The sequence below is a fragment of the Calidris pugnax genome, unplaced genomic scaffold (assembly GCF_001431845.1).
Source record: "Calidris pugnax isolate Ruff unplaced genomic scaffold, ASM143184v1 scaffold30, whole genome shotgun sequence".
NCBI lineage: Eukaryota > Metazoa > Chordata > Aves > Charadriiformes > Scolopacidae > Calidris > Calidris pugnax.
Genome location: NW_015090776.1, coordinates 5,201,704 through 5,220,842, shown reverse-complemented (window position 1 = coordinate 5,220,842; position 19,139 = coordinate 5,201,704). Strand labels below are relative to the sequence as shown.

Below are 19,139 nucleotides of genomic sequence, written 5' to 3'. Positions count from 1 at the left end.
ACGGTTGACTTTGGCTGGGCTCCTTGCGAGCTGCAAACATCTTGCAGAGAGCAACAGTAATCCAAGGAAAGAGGTGCACAATGACTGTGTTTCCTTGTCTTTTCCTTCACCGTAGGCTGAGTTGAAGAAACAAACTTGGTCTGGTCCCGTGTTCTTGCCTTGCTTTGGTGAGACTAATCCTGCGTACGGTCTTTCCCCAAAGCCACCGTGTTGCGCTGAGCAAACTTGCGTGTTTGAGGGCAGATGGTGGAGCTGGGAAATGATCCACTGTACCCTTGGTCTGGCACACCTCATGGAGGTGCGTCTGCGTGAGGCTGCAGATGCTCGTATTTACCAGGGACTTACCCTCAGTTCTCATAAACAGGTCCTTCTTGCTGCCCTGGAGATTGCAGTCATCTCCATGGTGAGAGCTGCACAAACAGAAGGCAGGATAACGACCTGGTGGATTAAAGGGCAAAAGGAGGTTTCCTAGTACGCGAAGCTTGAGGCCATTGCCATGGTTCTTGATTGAATGTCCCCAGAAAGGTGGGCTGCAAACTCAGAAGGGCTCTCTGCAAAAACTGTGGGGCCAGGAGGTGCGTTACCCAGCCCTGTGGTGTGGACAAATAAGCAGCACTTGTTTGAGGAACTAAGGTGTGGATTTGTTCGTGGACGTGCCCTATGAGCATAGTTGAGAGGCAGTAAGCCCGTCTAATAAAAACCACCGAAATCTGCTTTTAACTGGTTCTGCTCACATGCCTTTGATGTGGTTCAAAGGGAAACAGGGCTGCACTATGTCCTCCTTCTTAGCTTGGGAATATAATGACCCAGCAGCATCCTAGTGCCTGACAAATTATGATTCTCTGATAAACGTGCAGATCTCTGCCGTTCCTGCCCTTGCCCCAGTCACAGTGTGCTGGCCTTGAGTTCCCTTTCTTCAGTACCCAAGTACACGTGGGAAGCCTGAACCTCAAGAGAGGTTCTCCAACTCCAGAAGCGTGCTGCTTCTTCTGCCATTCTAGTTCAGGCCTGATGCCCTTTGTTTTGGAGTTGCTCCTGCCAAGGAGGACCTTCTTCAGGTCTTTCCCATCATCTGACTTCTTAGAGTTAGACCTCAAGCAGTAAGAGTGTAAAATCCCAAATATCCTGCTCTTCCAGCATCTGTGCCCCTTCCTTGTGCTGCTGAGGGACTTCTGCAAAGGCATGTTCTGCTGACTGAAAAAAAAACCCTCATGTTTCTTGATGTTTTTCAGGTTCTCATCTTGGTTGGCTTGTGGTCATGATAAGGGTGCCTAGAGCACCACTCCGGTTCTTGCTGGGGACACTTTTCCTCTCAGCTCCTTGTATTTACATGATGCCTTGATCCCTTGCTTGGACCTTCTACTTGAAGAAGGCCTTTCAGCTCCTTGTATTTATGTGATGCCTTGATCTCTTGCTTGGACCTTCTACTTGAAGAGGGCCTTATATTCCCAGGCCTTTCTTATATTCAGGCCAGCTGTGTTTCCCTTCTCTGGGAGGACTGGGAAGTGATCCTCTCCCACTGGTGAGGCCTCACCTACAGTACTGTGCCCATTTCTGGGCTCCTCAGTGCAAGAGAGCTGTGGAGAAAAGGGCCATGAAGCGCTCGTGCTGGTGGCACTGGTGCTGGGTGCTGTGGTTCCAGGTTGAAGGTCCCATTACTGCAGTGCCAAAGACTTGGATTTGCTAATCCTGTGTAATATGAGCTGATGACTTGATTAGGGACCTCATAATATGGGCTAATGCAAACGAGCTTTTGATGACAGAGGTGTGAAAAAGCTTGTGTGTAGTTTTGTGAGGGCGTGGATGAAGGTCGTGCCAAAGCTGCCAACCCTGTTGTTTTTGGGAGGGAGCAGGGCTGCAGAGATGGGACCCTTTCTCCATAGTCTTGGCAAGATGGAGCGGTGTTGCTGGTGATGCAGCTGAGCTCGACCCAGGCTGTCTGCAGATCCCTCTTTGCTGGTGTCCTACCACGCATGCTCTCTACAGAGCGTGGCAATACCAGGAGAGTGGTGGGAATGCTGGAAAGACAACTGTTCCTTCCCGTGGGAGGGTGTGGGGGAGCTGGAGACGGGCTCCTCTTGGAGGTGTGGGAGGTTAGGATGAAAGACAAATAGCCACGAGGGTAGTTCCAAGTAGCTGTTAGGAAAAGACTTTGCACAAAGTCCTGAGCAGCCTCAGCTGGCCATGCTTAGAGCAGGACATCGGTCCAGAGACCTCCAGAAGTCCCTTCCAATTTAATACTCTTCAGTGGTGGGTGGGAGATGCCCACATGGTGAGCTGTAGCATAAATCACAGCCTTAGACTATGCTTGACTCCCTTTTCCTAGGCTGGCGTGACGAGGAGACATTGAGGAAGTTACTAGTTCTTTGTGGGAAGGGTGCGTCTTTCTGGAGGTGTTTACAGGGACTGAAGATATGTGTCCACCTGGTGCTGGGGTTGGTATTATTTATATTTGTATTGTGACAAGCTTCCCCTTGCGTTCCTCCAGGTACAGTTACATGATCGACAACGTCATTCTGCTGATCACTGGGACCCTGCACCAACGCTCCATCTCTGAACTGGTGCCCAAGTGTCATCCTCTGGGGAGCTTTGAGCAGATGGAAGCTGTGAACATTGCTCAGACGCCTGCTGAGCTCTACAATGCAATCCTGGTGGACACTCCCCTGGGTGAGTGGAGTCTTTCAAAATACCTCTCGGCTGTGTGTGGAGCAGATGTCACTTTCACCCCCAGTTTAACTGGGTCCCACTGAGTGTAAGTTGTGCTCCAGGAAGACAAAGCGGTGGGTAACGCACATCTGTGACCACGCTGCCCGTGGTGGCTGGGCTTGGGTTCAGGTTTGTGCCTGTCCTTTGCCAGTTTTTCCTCTGGAGGACCAGCTGGCTCTCTTTAAGCTTCAACAAATGTCCAAACCAGCGCACTGGTGGTGCACATCACTGGGGAATCTGGTTTGTGAGAGCCAGACCTTGAGCTGTCACGACAGTGCAGGTGTAATTAGGTCTGATCTGGTAGATATGCCCATTTGCCAGCTCTTCTAGGAACCGTGGCCTGAAACTAGGGAGGAAGGAGAAAGTTTGAGAGGTCTTAGACAATGTGATCTTTTTAATGATTGTCATGGGACACGTGGCACATGTGCTTCCTTAATGAAGGCCTATCAAGTTCTCTGCTGGAATTAGTCACTTAATTTCCAGCACTTCTAGTTGAACCATTGAGCAATTTCTTGTAGGCGATTTTTGTGGATAATTATAGAGATCTGCACATGCCCACTCTTGTTCTAGGACTGATAAAATTAGCTGTAGATCAAGGAAAGCTCTCTATATACCAACAAATCCCCCAACCAACAACTGAAAAAAAAAACAAAACCTAAAAAAAAAATAGTATCTCCAAAAGCCTTTTTAAGCTCATTGTGTAGCAGGATCCTGCACTGAGTTATACTGTCTCAGGGCTACAAGCCTTGACCAGGAGACACATGACACTGAAACCAAGTGTCTGAACAGTCAGGCAGGTATGTTCTTTAAAGATAAAAGGGGCAGGAAGTGGTTCTGAAGAAAATACAGACATCTTTTTGCAGTAGTAGGAGAGGTAGTCGCAGGAGACTTTCTAGGTTAGCATCTGTGGGCAAAAACCTGATGAAGCACGCCTGAGTCAGTGATTAATCATTCTTTTGGGGTTGCTAGAAAGAACAAAACACTCTAAATCATCATATTGTCATTGATGGAAATAGTTGGTTTTGGAACTGAAAGTGCTTTTGCAAATGCTCTGTCTAATAATGGGGCAAGTGAAGTAGTTGCCATGGCAAAATGACTTGCCAGCTAGAGCTCAGCAAAGGTGGAGAACATGTCTTGTTCTGGGTTGCAAGGTAGGACAGCGTGGCAGCAGGAGAGCTGAGGCTTTGCAGGCAGCTGAGCTGAGCCTGCTGTAGGGATGATGTATGGGCAGAAAATCCTTCTCACAAGTAAGTGGGAACCTTCCCATTTTGGGAATAAGATAGAATAGATTATTTCAAAGTTATAATCTCTCAGAGACCTTAAATCTTCCAGCTGTATTTGGAATGAAAATGCCCTATTGAGGGAGCCAATTGAGGGACTTGACCTCTTGTGGTTGTGCATTTCTACATAGAATCATAGCATGGTCTGGGTTGGAAGAGACCTTAAAGACCATCCAGTTCCACCCCCTGCCCTGGGCAGGGACACCTCCCACCACACCAGGTTGCTCCAAGCCCCCTCCAACCTGCCCTTGAACCCCTCCAGGGATGGGGCAGCCACAGCTTCTCTGGCCAACCTGGGCCAGGCTCTCACCACCCTCCCACCAAACAAGTTCTTCCCCACAGCTCAGCTCCATCTCCCCTCTTGCAGGGTCCAACCCTTCCCCCTCCTCCTAGGGCTCCCCTCCCTCATCCAGAGTCCCTCCCCAGCTTTCCTGGAGCCCCTTGAGGGACTGGAAGGGGCTGGAAGGTCTCCCCGGAGCCTTCTCTTCTCCAGGCTGAACCCCCCCAACTCTCTCAGCCCCCCCTCCCAGCAGAGGGGCTCCAGCCCTCCCAGCATCTCCGGGGCCTCCTCTGGCCCCGCTCCAACAGCTCCATGTCCTTCTGCTGTTGGTGGCCCCAGAGCTGGAGGCAGCACTGGGGGGGTCTCCCCAGAGCAGAGCAGAGGGGCAGAATCCCCCCCATCCATCCCTCTCCCTGCTGGCCACGGGGCTGGGGATGCAGCCCAGGGTGTGGGGGGTTCCTGGGCTCCAGCACAGGTTGCTGGGACATATTGAGCTTCTCCTCCACCAACACTGCCATGTCCTTCTCCTCAGGGCTGCTCTCCAGCCATTCTCTCTCCGGCCTGGATTGGTGCTTGGGATTGCCCCGACCCACGAGCTGGACCCGGCACTTAGATTTGTTGACCTTAATGAGGTTGGCACGGGCCCACCTTTCAAGCTTGGCCTGCTTCTGTCCTGGCTAGGCTGAGTTGTTCTTCAGGCCTGTGCCCTGGCTGTGCCCTTGAGTCCATGTACCACCTAGTGTGGCATTTCTTCATCAGGAGAACGTGGGGAGTAGCCGTGTTGCCTAAACAAGCAGGCACGCGGGCTCCAGTTGTTTAACTTGCACTCCTTCCAGTGACCACACGCAAAGAAACAGCAGCTCTATCTCCTAAAAGTACTTGAGTAGCTACGTGGCTTGGTAGGAATGCCTAACCCCAAATGGCTTTCATAGGTTAGCAGGGCAAAATAAGACTTGCCGTTAGCCTAATTTGGGATATTGGAGGGCCAAGAACTGAAATAGCTGTGTTCTCATTCCTCTGCTACTCTGAAGTAGCCACTGCTTAGCTATCGAGGCCAGCCAGTGAGTCCTGCCATGAAAACCAGTCCTGGCACACTCCGTTTCCATTTTTGCCGGCCGTCGGGAGCGGTGCTCCCCCCAGCTACGTGGCACTGCTCTCTGGGGCTCTTGCAAAGAAACCTCCCTGGGGCTCAACCCCTGTTTAGGGCTCTCCAGACCCACGGTGCTCTCCGTGCCAGGGAGCTTGGGCTATAGAGTGGTGCACACCAGAGGTGTGAGCGTGCATCAGCCCTGGTTGGTGGCCCAAAGCAGAGCACCATCAGCCCTGGTTGGTGGCACACAGCAGAGCGCCGGTGAGGTCTCGGTGCTGGGTGCATAGTCCTTTGCCTGCAGCTGGGCTGCAGGAGCTGAGAACGATCAGATTTCTCTAGGTAGCAAATTCAGCAAAGTTGGGTGCTGAGCGAGAGCTGAAAAAAGTCATAAAAACCCTGTGGGTTTATTAGCACTTGGTAATGAGCGAGGGGTACAACAGCTTTACGTTACACTAAAGGTACACAACTTGTCTTTATCTGCAGCTCGCAGTGCCCTGTGTGAGGTCTGAAACCTGTGTTCTCTCAGTGGCAACAACTTCTCAAACTTCCTCCCAGAGACACTCAGGAAAAGTACCTAATGCTGAGCATCCTACCAAAACCCACTCCTTCGTCCTGTCTCTTGTTGCTTACCTCCAGCTGGAGAAATAAAATGCCTTGGAAAAAGTGCAAAATGGGACTGATAGACCTGACTGAGGGAAACAGCTCCTGGCTCCAACCACGGAGTGTCGTGGGCTGTAGGAGCTGTGGCATCCCCGTGCCTCCTTAATCCAACTAAGGTGTTGGAGAAGGAGGGAGAAGCAGCAACTTTCTCAGGACTCACTAGCTGTTGTCTTGTGGATGCTGGAGCGCTGCTGCCGTGCTGTTGCAGACATTTGGGAAGCTGTCTAGTCACCTCAGAGTCCCTGCTTCTGGGAACAGTTTGGGTTTTGCTTAATTTTAAATACTAGCTGCTCTGGCGCTGATGCTGGAGGCTAGAGCTGAAAAATTCTGCTGAAGAATAGGCTGGTGTGAGAGCTCTGAAAATGATTGTGGCCTGAGGACCTGTGGTGGAGCCTGAGGTTTTGGAGTCATGGCAATTTGGTGACTGCTGAAGATAAGGACCAGGGCTAGGAGGGACAAGCTCAACATAGGGTGTGCTTCTGTGGGGTTATTGTTGGGGACTATGGAAAGTGCTGGATACAGGACTTGGTTAGGGAAATGCTAACTGTGTGATTCTGTTTCAGCTGCTTTCTTCCAAGACTGCATATATGAACAGGACCTGGATGAAATGAACATCGAAATCATTCGAAACACGCTGTATAAGGTAAATGAGCCTCTGGGAAGGGAAGGAGATGTTAACTTCCCGGTTTATTCCTAGCATGACTACAGCTCTGTCTTGAGTCAAGAGCTATGACCTGGGCTGGCTTTCTTCAGCAAAAGAGGAGAGGGTATTTTCCTCTTAGAGTGGATATAAAAATAAATTTGCTTTCTTTCTGTTTTCTTCCCTGGAATAGAGCGAATGTGACCAAGAAGTAGTTGCAGCCACTGGAAAGTCAGGATAGTGCTCTTCCTGGAGCCTGACATCCAGTCTGCCAGCTCTGCAGGCAGGGCACCAGAGTGGGTTTGCTTTTTGGAGCTGTCAGGCTGTCGAGAGTCTGTGCAAAAATATTTTTGCAGAGGTCCTGCCTTTGAATAAATTTCCTCAGGCCCCAGATGGATGGAGAAAGCTGCTCTTTAATTACACAGAGTTAAGATGTGTCGTTAACTGCATTCAGAGGACTCCAGTGGCTTGATCCTAAACTTGGTTGAATGGCTTCCATGGACTTTCAGCCTGGAGAAGAGGAGGCTGAGGGGAGACCTTATTGCTCTCTCCAACTCCCTGAAAGGAGGTTGTAGAGAGGTGGGGGTTGGTCTCTTCTCTCAAGTCACAGGCAACAGGACAAGAGGAAATGGCCTCAAGTTGCGCCAGGGGAGGTTCAGGCTGGATATTAGGAAACATTTTTTCACGGAAAGGGTTCTCAGCCATTGGAATGGGCTGCCCAGGGAGGTGGTTGAGGCACCATCCCTGGAGGTGTTCAAAAGACGGGTTGATGTAGTGCTGGGAGGTCTGGTTTAGTGATGGTGATGCTTCTTGTTTGTTGTGTGGGTGTCTATTTTTGTCAGTTAGGTTGACGGTTGGACAAGATGATCTTTAAGGTCCCTTCCAACCTAGAAGATTCTGTCTTGAGCTTTTTGTCTTGAGCTTTTTCAGAAGAGCCTCCGAGGGTTTGCTCAAGCCTTCAGTTGTGTGGTTGGGGTTAGATGCTCTTGGTGGAGGGGGTGGAAGAGTCCTGCAGGCACCACAATGTGGAGGGGCAAAGGTTCTTCTTGTCCTGAGCCTGCCGAGGGAACCGGTGTCTCCTCTGCAGGCCTTTTCTGGTTTTAGCTGGCAGTCAAAGCAGGTGTTTATGTGCAGGCTGTGGCTATCGCTCCATCTCCACTCTCTGGATGAAGGGTGGGATGCAGATGGTATCTGGTGGCCTTGTTTTGGCTGGTCGCAGCCGGCCCGCAGTCGCTGTGACCTCTGCTTCCCGAGGAAGGCCTGGCCCCTTTGGAGAGGGGGAGAACAGGTCAGGCGTGAAGGGAAGAAGGCGAAGGGAGGGGAGAAGGAGCTGCGTGTCAGCAGTCATGCCCAGCTGCCCGTGGCCTCTGGCGTGTACTGGTCTTTTGGCTGTACTGGGGGAGGGAGGGAGTACGCCTGTACGCATAAACACCCGCAGCCTCTGCCTTGAGATGGAGAAGGCACAGGGTAAGGGGTGCTGTCTCCTTGGGTCTCAGCTGCCAAGTCCTTTCCCATCTTGTTTTCGAGGCCTGATGCTGCCTTGCATTCTGTTCTTCCTACCTCCCAATTTAGGTAGGTGCCTGGTGTCTTTTGGCCAGTGCTGGGACTGGTTCTTGCTAAAGAGCAGCCCCCGGGGAGCACGAGGGCTCCGTCGGTAACAAATCACGGGGTGAATCACAAGGGTGAAAAAGGTAACTGCCCCTTCCAGACTCTCACTTGAAGCCACCTTTCTCCCCAAGGACTGGAAAACATATAATAGGATGCAAATGGTCTTCATAGGCAAATGAAGGAAATAAAATCAGGTTTGCAATCTGCACAGAGCTGCCCTGAGGAACACAGCAGGCAGGTGCCTGGGATGGATACCTGTGTCCAGGAGGAGCTGGCATGGGAGGGGCAGTGCCACCTCCCCGACCTTCTGGAGGTTTGTTTTTTTAAAGGAATCTGCGAGCAAGTAGACAGAATGTTCCAACAGGATTCATAGGAGGAAAGCAGTTACAAAGGTTTCTCGTCAGGAGTGACAAGTGAGAAGGTTCTTGAATGGAAATATGGTTAAGATGGGGAGGTTTCACTGAATTTCACTGAATTTTTAGAGTTGGAAGGGACCATAGAGATCATCTAGTCCAACTCCCCTGCTAAAGCAGGATTGCCTAGAGCTTGTCAGAGCATGTTACTCAGGAGCATCCAGGCTGGTCTTGAAAATCTCCAAAGAAGGGGACTCCACCCCCTCCCTGGGCAGCCTCTGCCAGGGCTCTGCCACCCTCACCGTGAAGAAGTTCTTCCTCACATTGGAGTGGAACTTCCCATGGTCCAGCTTGTGCCCGTTGCCCCTCGTCCTGTCACTGGGAACCACTGAAAAGAGTCTGGCTCCATCCTCCTTCAACCCCCCCTTGAGATCCTTGTCAGCATTAATAAGGTCTCCCCTCAGCCTTCTCTTCTCCAGACTAAAGAGTCCCAGCTCTCTCAGTCTTTCCTCACCAGGGAGATCCTCCAATTCTTGAATCATCTCCGTTGCCCTACGCTGGACTCTTTCCAGCAGTTCCCTGTCCCTCTTGAACTGGGGAGCCCAGAACTGGAGGCAGGATTCCAGTTGTGGCCTCCCCAGTGCAGAGTAGAGGGGGAGAATGACCTCCCTTGACCTGCTGGCCACACTCTTCCCTACGCAGCCCAGGATTCTGGTGGCCTCTTGGCCACAAGAGCAGGTTAAAGAGAGGTTAAAACTAAGTGGTGTGCTCTTGGTGTAGAAGGTGCTCAGCAGTGGAGTTCTGCGATGGAGCTGTGCTGGCGTTGTTATCTTCAAAGCTTACTCCCCTTTTTCTACATCTTCAGTGGGTGTGTTGAAGTGAAGCTGGCTGACTTTGGCCTTTGCTGGTGCCTTTCCTGTAGAAAGGAGCTTTGTGACCGGACAACAAAATATAGTGGGCAAATCAATGTGGAGTGATGTGTGGGAGAGGCAAGGAGGTACAGGAGGTACTGCCTATACACTGAGCATCTCCTTGCTCTGTTCTACTACTCAATGAAATCCTGGGTTATGGTTGACCTGAGCAAGTGTCTCTCTACAAGGCAATCTGTTCCTAAGGGCAGAAAAGGAAGGAACTTCACAGGTACCACTGGGTGTTCGAGTTCACCTGGTTTTGCTTCTAAAGCCTGAAGTTTGGGTGTGGACTCTGAGAAGGGCAGAGGTAGTGACAGAACCTCGTATCCAGGTTCCCTCTTCTTTCAGCCTCAGAAGCAAAGTCCGTTATCCGTGTCCTTGTTCCCGTGGTAATAGTGACAGAACCTCGTATCCAGGTTCCCTCTTCTTTCAGCCTCAAAAGCAAAGTCCGTTATCCGTGTCCTTGTCCCCGTGGTAACTGCAGGCTGATGCTCCCTGCTCTCCTCCCCGAGTGCCAGAGCCAACCGGAAGGAACTTCACAGGTACCACTGGGTGTTCGAGTTCACCTGGTTTTGCTTCTAAAGCCTGAAGTTTGGGTGTGGACTCTGAGAAGGGCAGAGGTAGTGACAGAACCTCGTATCCAGGTTCCCTCTTCTTTCAGCCTCAGAAGCAAAGTCCGTTATCCGTGTCCTTGTTCCCGTGGTAACTGCAGGCTGATGCTCCCTGCTCTCCTCCGCTGGAGCAGCGCCGAGTGCCAGAGCCAACGTTTCTTTGGTGTGTGATGCTCACCCAGCGGTGTCCCCTTGCAGTAGCAAATAGCTACAGAGCACAGGAATCCAGGTACTTTCCTCGTGCAGAGGCTGAGGGTGTTTGACATGTGCATTCTTGGTCTATCTTCCTGGATAGACACAACAGTCCTGGAGCTGTTGTGACAAAGCAGAGATTTATGACGGCTCAGCATCGCTTTATTCCATCCCTTTTGACTGATTCTGGTTGCAGCTCTCTGTCCAGGGAGGTATTTTATCACATGATGGCTCCTTCTGAAAAAAGCTTTTGCTGAACAGCACTTTTAGCCATGCACTGCCTTCATGGGCCTCCCCCTGGGAGATACAGTCATCTTCCAGCTGGATTACGGAACATCTCGACAAAGGATTACGTTTCCTGGAGGCCCTAGTCTGATGTGTTTTCTGCGGTGCTCCGCTTGGGATGGAGACCAAGCGGCTGCAGTGTAAAAAGAGAATTACAGAGAGTGGCTGGTTTACTTCACAGATGTCCTGTCTCATCTCTTGACCCTGCTTACACAGCGGTACTTTCGGAGCGTAGGTTCTTGCAGCTATAGTTGTGTGGCTTGGCATGTTTGTGGAGGCCAGAGTGGGGTCAGGAAACCATGTGATACTTCAGAGTTAGACGGCTCAAAAGAGCAAAATAGACTCTCTCCCTTGCTGCCTGGGGATCTTGTGTGCAGTAACTCATACAGTCACTTGAACAAACCCAACCACAACCCTTCATGTCTCCAGCTCCTGGGGAAGCACTGTCCCTTGTGTGGGCTTGGCATCCAAGTTCACTTGGGGTGAGAATGCCTGTGCTGTGTCTGGGAGCTTCCCTGCTCGCTGTCTGTCTGTCCCCTCCTGCGCGGTCCTGTGGAGCACAGACAAACCTGTGTAGAAAAGTCTTCATTTGCCCTCTCCCTTCTAGGCTTACCTGGAGTCCTTCTACAAGTTCTGCAAGGTGCTGGGAGGTACCACGGCAGATGCCATGTGCCCAATCCTGGAGGTATGTCTGGAACCCCCTGTAGCTGGGTGGGCTTGCAGTGATGCTCATTGCTTGGTGCTCAGGCCCAGCTTGCCTGTGAGCACCGAGGATGCTCAAGATCTTCTTCAGCATCCCCATGCAGACTCTGTCTGCTCACTGGAAGACCTAGGAAAACACTAGGACTGGGGAACCAAACCTGCCCGATCTTGGCATGTGCTAACCCATCTGTTGCCTTCATGGCATGGATAATGAGCAGGGGAACAGCCAGAGCTGTTTGGTGCCCGGCCTGTCGCCATGGCAAGGCCAGCTGTGGGATGGGAAGGCCTTGGGGGCAGTAGGTGAGAGAGACTTCTTGACCTGGGCAGGGTCCTGCTTAGTGGGTTGGGGAACTTCCTCACCTGACTGCTCCCCAGGCATTGGTTACTGGGCATACTGGGAGCCTGCACAAGTAGCCAGCCCTGGCTAAGCACTGAATAGCCATGTGTGTCATAGGCAGCTTGCTCACACTGCCCTCTGATGTGTCTCTGTTCAGAGCAGCATCAGTATCTGCTAGCCTCAGGCAAAGATGCTGCATCCCAAGGTGGAACCTCTCTTCTTTTCCCAACAGTTCGAAGCCGACCGGAGAGCCTTCATCATCACCATCAACTCATTTGGTACTGAGCTGTCCAAGGAGGACCGAGCAAAGCTGTTCCCTCACTGTGGCAAGCTCTACCCTGAGGGCCTGGCTCAGCTGGCCAGAGCAGATGACTACGAACAAGTCAAAAATGTTGCCGACTACTACCCCGTAAGTGCTTTGGGGTGAGGGCTGTGGGGACTGGTGCAAGGACCTGGGGAAGTTGCCCAGGGAAGTTGTGGATGCCCCATCCCTGGAGGGGTTCAAGGCCAGGCTGGATGTGGCCTTGAGCAACCTGCTCTGGTGGGAGGTGTCCCTGCCCATGGCAGGGGGGTTGGAACTCAATGATCTTTGAGGTCCCTTCCAACCCAAACCTGCTCTGGATCTGAGCTTCTCAGGGATTGAGGGGAGCCCAAACCATTCTGTGATTCTATGACCTGCTCTGGATCAGAGCTTCTCAGGGATTGAGGGGAACTTGTGGATTGACAGCCTGGGAAGGGGGTTCCTTCTGTCTTCTGCTGCTGCTGTCGGTCCTGTGCTCTGCTTGGCTTGTTTGGGATGCTGTTGGCTTGTTATATGGAGACCAGCCCAGGATGTGGGGACTGCCCTCACCACCAAACCCTTGAGATATTGGTGTGGCTGCAGTGACAGTCTCTTTTTGGCTGGTTGGTGGGGGGGAATAGGGAAAAGTACTGCCATTTTCGGGCATTGGAACAGGCTGCCCAGGGAGGGGGTTGAGTCACCATCCCTGGATGTGTTTAAGGGACGTTTAGATGGGGTACTGAGGGATATGGTGTAGGGGAGGACTATGTAGAGTAGGGTAGATGGTTGGACTTGATGATCCCAAGGGTCTCTTCCAACCTGAATGATTCTCTGATTCTATGTCTTCAGCGAGAAGTGGTGCCACATCTAGTGGGTCGCTCTGAGCTCTGGTTCAGTTGTGGGGGAGACACTGACCCGGGAGGACACAATTGGATGTGTCCAGGTTCCTTAAGCTGCTCTCGTGTGTGGCTGGGGGGCCTGTTTGGAGTCAGAGCTCGGTGTCCCCTTGCTGAAGCAACCAGGGCACGTGCCAGTGTTTGTGGGCAGAGGAGTCTGGCCCAAACACTCTGGTCTGTACGTGGAGGGGTCTGTACCTGGTGCATCCTCCCTACTGGCTCCAAGTGACAATATGGCTTTGAAAGCCACACATTTCAGAGGAGGGGTAGAATCTCTGGCTGGACAAGCTCATGGATGAAAAAAAAAAGCTTTCTCTGCCTTTCTGGGGATTGCCTCCAGCTGGTGTGTGCACGGTGCAGCCCCAGTAGCATCCTGTTACTAGTGTGTGCACAGGGCGGACTCCTGGCTTCTCCATGTCCTCTGCTGACCTGCCATGGTGGCTGGGGTGTCTGTTTGATGTACGGGGCCCAGGAATGCTGCTGAGCTTGGAAGGGTTTGAGTATAACCTCTTGTAACGTCCTCCTGCAGGAGTACAAGCTGCTATTTGAAGGGGCTGGCAGCAACCCCGGAGACAAGACCCTTGAAGACAGGTTCTTTGAGCATGAGGTGAGTGAACCCCAAAATGTTTCTTGGCCTGTGGCATTTGCAAAGCTCAGGGGAGCAGAAGGCTTGTCGTGTGCCCCATCAGCGGTGCTGTGGAGGAGCAGAGTTTGGGGAGAGGAAAAGGATGCTCCAGTGAGTGAACGGGGACCCAGCACGGTGCTCTCGGTTCATGTTCTCACCCAGACAGCTTAGAGCAGCGTGGGAGGTAAATTTGGGGCTGCTGGTGGGTGTTTGGTGCATCGATAGCAAAACCAGAGTGTAATTATGTGGGAAAGGAGAATTTTGAAGTGTCAGAGCCTGTCCCGAGCCATGTGCTGTAGGTTAGAGCTGCCCCGAGGACCTGGAGAGGCGCAGAGCACTACCCCTGTGCTGAGCCCTCCAGCCTTGCTTTGCCCAGCTCCTCCCATCTGAGGTGGACAAAGTGACATGTCCTCCTCTGGGCTCTCCCCAGGTGAAGCTGAACAAGCTGGCTTTCCTCAACCAGTTCCACTTTGGAGTCTTCTACGCCTTCGTGAAGCTGAAGGAGCAGGAGTGCCGCAACATCGTGTGGATCGCGGAGTGCATCGCCCAGCGGCACAGGACCAAGATCGACAACTACATCCCCATCTTCTAACCCCGCTCTCTTTCCCATCCAACCTTCCCACCCCTGGAGTCTGGAGGGACCCCCTGTCTTCACTCCCCAGGCGCCGGGGATGTCCCATCTGTGGAACTGGCTCAGATGAGGAAACTGTACAGTCGCTAGTTAAATTATTGACGAGCTGAAGTTTGCGTTGTGTGTGCTGTGAGGGGTCCGGAGGGAGCAGTGCCACAGGCTTGGCCCTGTGTAGCAGGAGGGGACACTCCTGTTGTGTATCCCATAGTCCCCGTGTTACTCTACTCATCGTCTGTCTGTGCTTATTGCTGGTAGAGCAAGCACCAGCTGGGGGGGTTGCTGTCTCCAAGGGGTTCCCGCTGCTACAGAGGAAGGTACCGGGTCCACCACGGCCGGGTTGTCCTCTCCCTCAGTGCTCTGCACGCCTCCTAGTCGATGTTGTTCTTGTGAGATTTAGTTGGAGTGTAATTTTGTCGCGTAGCCCCTGCTGCTATGCAATCCCTGCCTCCCCCTGGAGCTAACTCTGACCTGGGAGATACTGGGCAGCCCTGGCCAGGACTGGGACGGAGCCTGTGGGAAGGTCAGGGCAGAGCCAGACTGCTGGCTCCAGACATGTGCTGGTGGACCATGTTCCTCCCTGCTCCACCAGCATTTGCACTAGTGTGGCCTCGGGAGCAGCTCTCACCAGTTTCCCTCCTGCCCTGCAGCCTGAAAGGGCTCCATAAGCTGCATGAGATCCTTCCTCCCCTCAAGACCCATGGCTTGGAGCTCCTCTTTGGCTCTGGGGATGGTGCTGGACCCCCGCACATCCAGGCTGGTGCAGCCCCCTCCCAGTGACCAGGCTGGCACTGCTGTGGAGCCACTGGGCAGGGCAGCCCTTGGCTCTGGCTCCTCTTGGTCACCCTGAGGGTGGCTGGTGGCAGAAATGTCCCACGCCCTGTCCCGGCCCTGCCCCTCTGTGGTTAGGGAGTGGGAGCCAAGCCCTGGGCACAGCCTGGCAGCCCTGCTCCTTGCTCCTCTCCGTCCAGGCGAGATCCCACTTGTCCTTGAGATCTGGGAGATGCCCCGTGGTGGCGTGGCACCGGAGAGACCTCGCTGGTGGAGAACACGTGCTGGGAGGGATGGGTGGAGAGCGGCTCCATCCCAGCTTGTGCTGTGGTCACCTCTGCAGTGTTTGTTTAACCTGTGATCCCCCTCCTCTTTGCACCAATAAATATCTTCCTCCTGCACTCTGCTCTCCCTGCTTACTCGGGCACCTCCTCCCATGTCCCCAAGAGGAGCCTGTCTCTGCTTTGGGGACACAGTGTCATGGCTCCTGCATGACTTGGGGCTGGGAAGCAGGGGTCGTGCCACCCCTTGGGGGCCCTGGGCACTAACCCCAGCCCAAGCTGGAACTGGTAGGTGCCCAGGAGATGTAGCCCTTGCTGCTCATGTGGCCGTAGGGCAGCGAGCCAGGTGGGTGGGGAGCTGCTGGCACGTCCCCTGGCTTGGCCAAGTCCCCCTGTGCCTGGACTTCCCGTGTGTGGCACTGCCCTCCTCCTTCCATCCTCACCCCACCCTGGAAGCAAAGCAAAAGGGAGGCTTTGGGAGTGGATGCGAGCTCTTTCCTGGTGGCTTGTCCCCTTTCCTGGGGCTGGTGGTGGAGTCCTCTGCCCCACGCGAGGCTCCTGCCACCGTGCTCGGTGTGGTTGCCAGCTGGGCCCCATCCCTGCCCGAGCATCACAGCGCTACACCCCGGAAGGAGACGGCCAGAGCCCGGTGGCGTATCAAGAACAGATTTATTTAAAAAGTGACAATCACGTAGTTCATCTCGTGAAGAGCTCCGCAGCCCGGCCTCGGCCCCCGCGCTCGCCCGGGGCACGTGGAGTGTGTAGGGAAGGGCAGGGAGGTGGTGGCCACGGGATCCCGGGCCTGACCCAGCCAAGAGGGGATGGAGACGAAGGCCCACGGCTCCCAGGGCAGGGAGGAAGATGATGGGCAGCTGGGAAATGCCTGAGGTCCGTCCCGGCCCGTGGTGTGGAGCTGGCGAGTCAGGCAGGGGCGGCCCCCTCGGAGGAGGACGCGCGGTTAGAAAAAATACAAACCCGAGGTCTCTAGAAAACGTTGATTCTCGCACGATAGAAAAGAGATCTGCCTGATTTGGGAAAGCGATTTGGTGTGTGCCGGCTGGTGCCCACGGTTCCCCCGCGGTGCAGGAGGGCGACGCCGACGGCTGCGCACGCGCTCGGGGGCCGGTGTCCCCGGGGGTCCCGGGAGAAGGCTGGCTCCTGCCCCGCGACCGCAGGCGGACCTGGGTCAGGCCTTCTTGGCGTGGTCGTGGTGCTCTCGCCGCAGGGCTCGGGGCAGCTTGGGGTTGATGAAGAACCCTTTCAAGAACAAGTCTCGGACGAAATAGGGCAGGTAGCGGTGTATGAAATACATCAGCCCGAGGCCCTGCCCCGGGTAGTAGCGCACGGCTGGGTTGGCAGCCAGGAGCCCGTCCGTGATGCTGTTCACCACCGCGCTGAGGTCCTCCACCGCCACCTTCATGAACTGGATGAACTGGCGGTTGATCTCCTCCACGTAGTCCTCGCCGTAGGCCTGCAGCAGCTCCTGGGGCAGGCTGGCCACCAGCCGTTGCTTCTGCAGGTTCCAGAAGGCAGGGTCGCACGTCGTCCCTGCAAGGACGCGGCCCCCCGCCAGGTGTGAGCTGTGTGGCCCCCCCCTCCCCTCCTCCAGCAGCCCCCAGTCCCCTCCCAGGAAGGTCCTGTGAAATCCCGGCCATGATGGGAGCACCGTGGTGGCTCTTCATAGCCCAGGACTGGACCAGAGGACTTGGATCCTGCTACCATAAAATGGGGCAGAACTGGTTTGGCCAGCCCCAGCGGTGGAGGATCTGCTGGCAGGGCGTGCTCCTGACCCTCCCTCTTGCCAACTGGGAGCCCAAAGGCCACAGGATGGCCACCATCCCCAGGGAGGTGGCTGGGGATGCTCAGAAGGTGCATCCTGTGTCACCGCCTGCTCCTGCCATGGCTCCGTCTGCCTCCTGTGGGGTACTTGCCCATGGGTGCAGGCAGCAAGTGGGTGCTGACCCTCTTACCTGTTTTGTAGTAACCGGGCAGGATGAGGCTGACTTTGACACCCCAGGGCTGGAGCTCGCTGCGGAAGGTGTCCATGAGCAGGCTGAGGGCTGCCTTGGAGGCCCCGTAGGCTGCCAGGCAGGGGAAGGGCAGGTCACCTTGCAGGAGAGAATCGTAGAAGGGTTTGGGTTGAAAGGGACCTTTAAGCTGCCCCAGTGCCACCCCCTGCCCTGGGCAGGGACACCTCCCACCACACCAGGTTGCTCCAAGCCCCCTCCAACCTGCCCTTGAACCCCTCCAGGGATGGGGCAGCCACAGCTTCTCTGGCCAACCTGGGCCAGGCTCTCACCACCCTCCCACCAAACAAGTTCTTCCCCACATCTCAGCTCCATCTCCCCTCTTGCAGGGTCAAACCCTTCCCCCTCCTCCTGTGGCTCCCCTCCCTGATCCAGAGTCCCTCCCCAGCTTTCCTGGAGCCCCCCTTCTTTAGGGACTGGAAGGGGCTGGAAGGTCTCCCTGGAGCCTTCTCTTCTCCAGGCTGAACCCCCCAACTCTTTCAGCCCCCCCTCCCAGCAGAGGGGCTCCAGCCCTCCCAGCATCTCCGGGGCCTCCTCTGGCCCCGCTCCAACAGCTCCATGTCCTTCTGCTGTTGGTGGCCCCAGAGCTGGAGGCAGCACTGGGGGGGGTCTCCCCAGAGCGGAGCAGAGGGGCAGAATCCCCCCCATCCCTCCCTCTCCCTGCTGGCCACGGGGCTGGGGATGCAGCCCAGGGTGCGGGGGGTTTCTGGGCTCCAGCGCAGGTTGGGGATGTGTGTGGAGCTTCTCCTCCACCGACACCCCCAAGTCCTTCTCCTCAGGACTGCTCTCTGTCCGGCCTGGATTTGTGCTTGGGTTGCCCTGACCCTGGTGCAGGACCCTACACTTGGTCTAGTTGACCTTCATGCGGTGGCCTCCTCTGGTCCCACTCCAACAGAGAAGGGCTGAGGGAGGAGCTGCTGGTGTGCTGGGGGGGGGGCTTGCATAGGGCTGCGCTCCCCATCTTTACCCAAGGAAAGGGGCTCATGGTGCCAGCCTGGTGGGGCTGGCAGTGGAGATGTCTGGATGGGCTGGAAGCCACACCAGACCCATGGTTGGGGGCATCAACCACAAGCCACAACCACCCGAGTTGGGGTGGTGGGGTGGCCGGTGGCCGTGCTCACCTGCGGGGCTGCTGACAGTGACGATGCGGCCGCCGGCGGAGCGGAGCAGGGGCAGCAGCCCCTTGGTGAGCTCCAACGAGCCGAAGAAGTTCACCTCCATGCAGGCCCGAAACTTGCCCAGCGGCGAGAGCTCGGCGTCGGCGATGGTGTCGTTGAAGCCGGCGTTGTTCACCAGCCCCCAGAGCCCTGTGGGGATGGGATGCTCAAAGAGTTAAACCCCCCCCATTCCATGGGGCAGGACCCCCCACCCTGCCCTTCCCCACATCATGAGGACTTGCAGGGTGCTCCGGGCTTGGATGCAGCCCCTCAGTGGGGAGATGGGGGCACATGGACCTGCCATCCTGGTCCCCCCCCCAACTAAGCTGAGGTCCCAGGGAGCTGCAGGGTGGTGGGATGAGCCAAGGTCTCCCTACCTGTGCTGTTGGTGTGGGCCTGGATGTGCTGCAGGACACGCTGGATGTCCTCAGGCTTGGTCAGGTCCATCTGTAGCAGCGTCAGCCTCGGGGAGCAGCTCCTGAGCAGCTCCTGGGCACCGGCCCCCTGGGGGTCCAGCACGCTGGCGAACACCCGGAAGCCCATGGCATCCAAATGCTGGGCTGTGGCTTGTCCAAAGCCCGAGTCGCAGCCTGTGGGAGCAGAGAGGAGCCCTGTGGTGGCTGTTGACACCCCCAGGGGACATCCCTCCCCCAAAGGGACTAAATCCCCCGCTGGGGTGTTGCTGCCCCGCTCTGGCTCGGGAGCCCTGGGGGATGTGACCTTGGGCTGGGGCGTTCGCAGGTCACGGAGCTGCTGTTTTCTCTCCTGCAGGGGAGGAAGAAAACACTCCCTTATCTGCAACCCCATCGCCCCGAGCGC

The 19,139-nt window shown here is 55.1% G+C and overlaps 2 protein-coding genes across 2 annotated transcripts in view; one reads left to right on the top strand and one right to left on the bottom strand.

Moving 5' to 3' along the window:
- The window catches only part of ATP6V0D1 (ATPase, H+ transporting, lysosomal 38kDa, V0 subunit d1), a 40,337-nt gene extending 25,081 nt beyond the window's left edge, over positions 1-15,256 (top strand). The window contains exons 3-8 of the mRNA XM_014948842.1: positions 2,489-2,667; positions 6,580-6,659; positions 11,224-11,301; positions 11,888-12,064; positions 13,361-13,438; positions 13,887-15,256. Of these exons, the coding sequence (XP_014804328.1) occupies positions 2,489-2,667; positions 6,580-6,659; positions 11,224-11,301; positions 11,888-12,064; positions 13,361-13,438; positions 13,887-14,048 (754 nt within the window). The 3' untranslated portion in view covers positions 14,049-15,256. The remainder of the gene's footprint in view (positions 1-2,488; positions 2,668-6,579; positions 6,660-11,223; positions 11,302-11,887; positions 12,065-13,360; positions 13,439-13,886) is intronic.
- A 921-nt stretch (positions 15,257-16,177) lies between these two features.
- HSD11B2 (hydroxysteroid (11-beta) dehydrogenase 2) lies at positions 16,178-18,929 on the bottom strand. The gene is made up of 4 exons (XM_014947986.1): positions 18,698-18,929; positions 18,285-18,470; positions 17,107-17,244; positions 16,178-16,684 (listed from the first exon to the last, which is right to left on the bottom strand). Exons 1-4 carry the CDS (start codon positions 18,861-18,863, stop codon positions 16,323-16,325), a joined length of 852 nt encoding a protein of 283 aa, XP_014803472.1. The 5' UTR covers positions 18,864-18,929; the 3' UTR covers positions 16,178-16,322.
- Between the last annotated feature and the right edge of the window lie 210 nt (positions 18,930-19,139).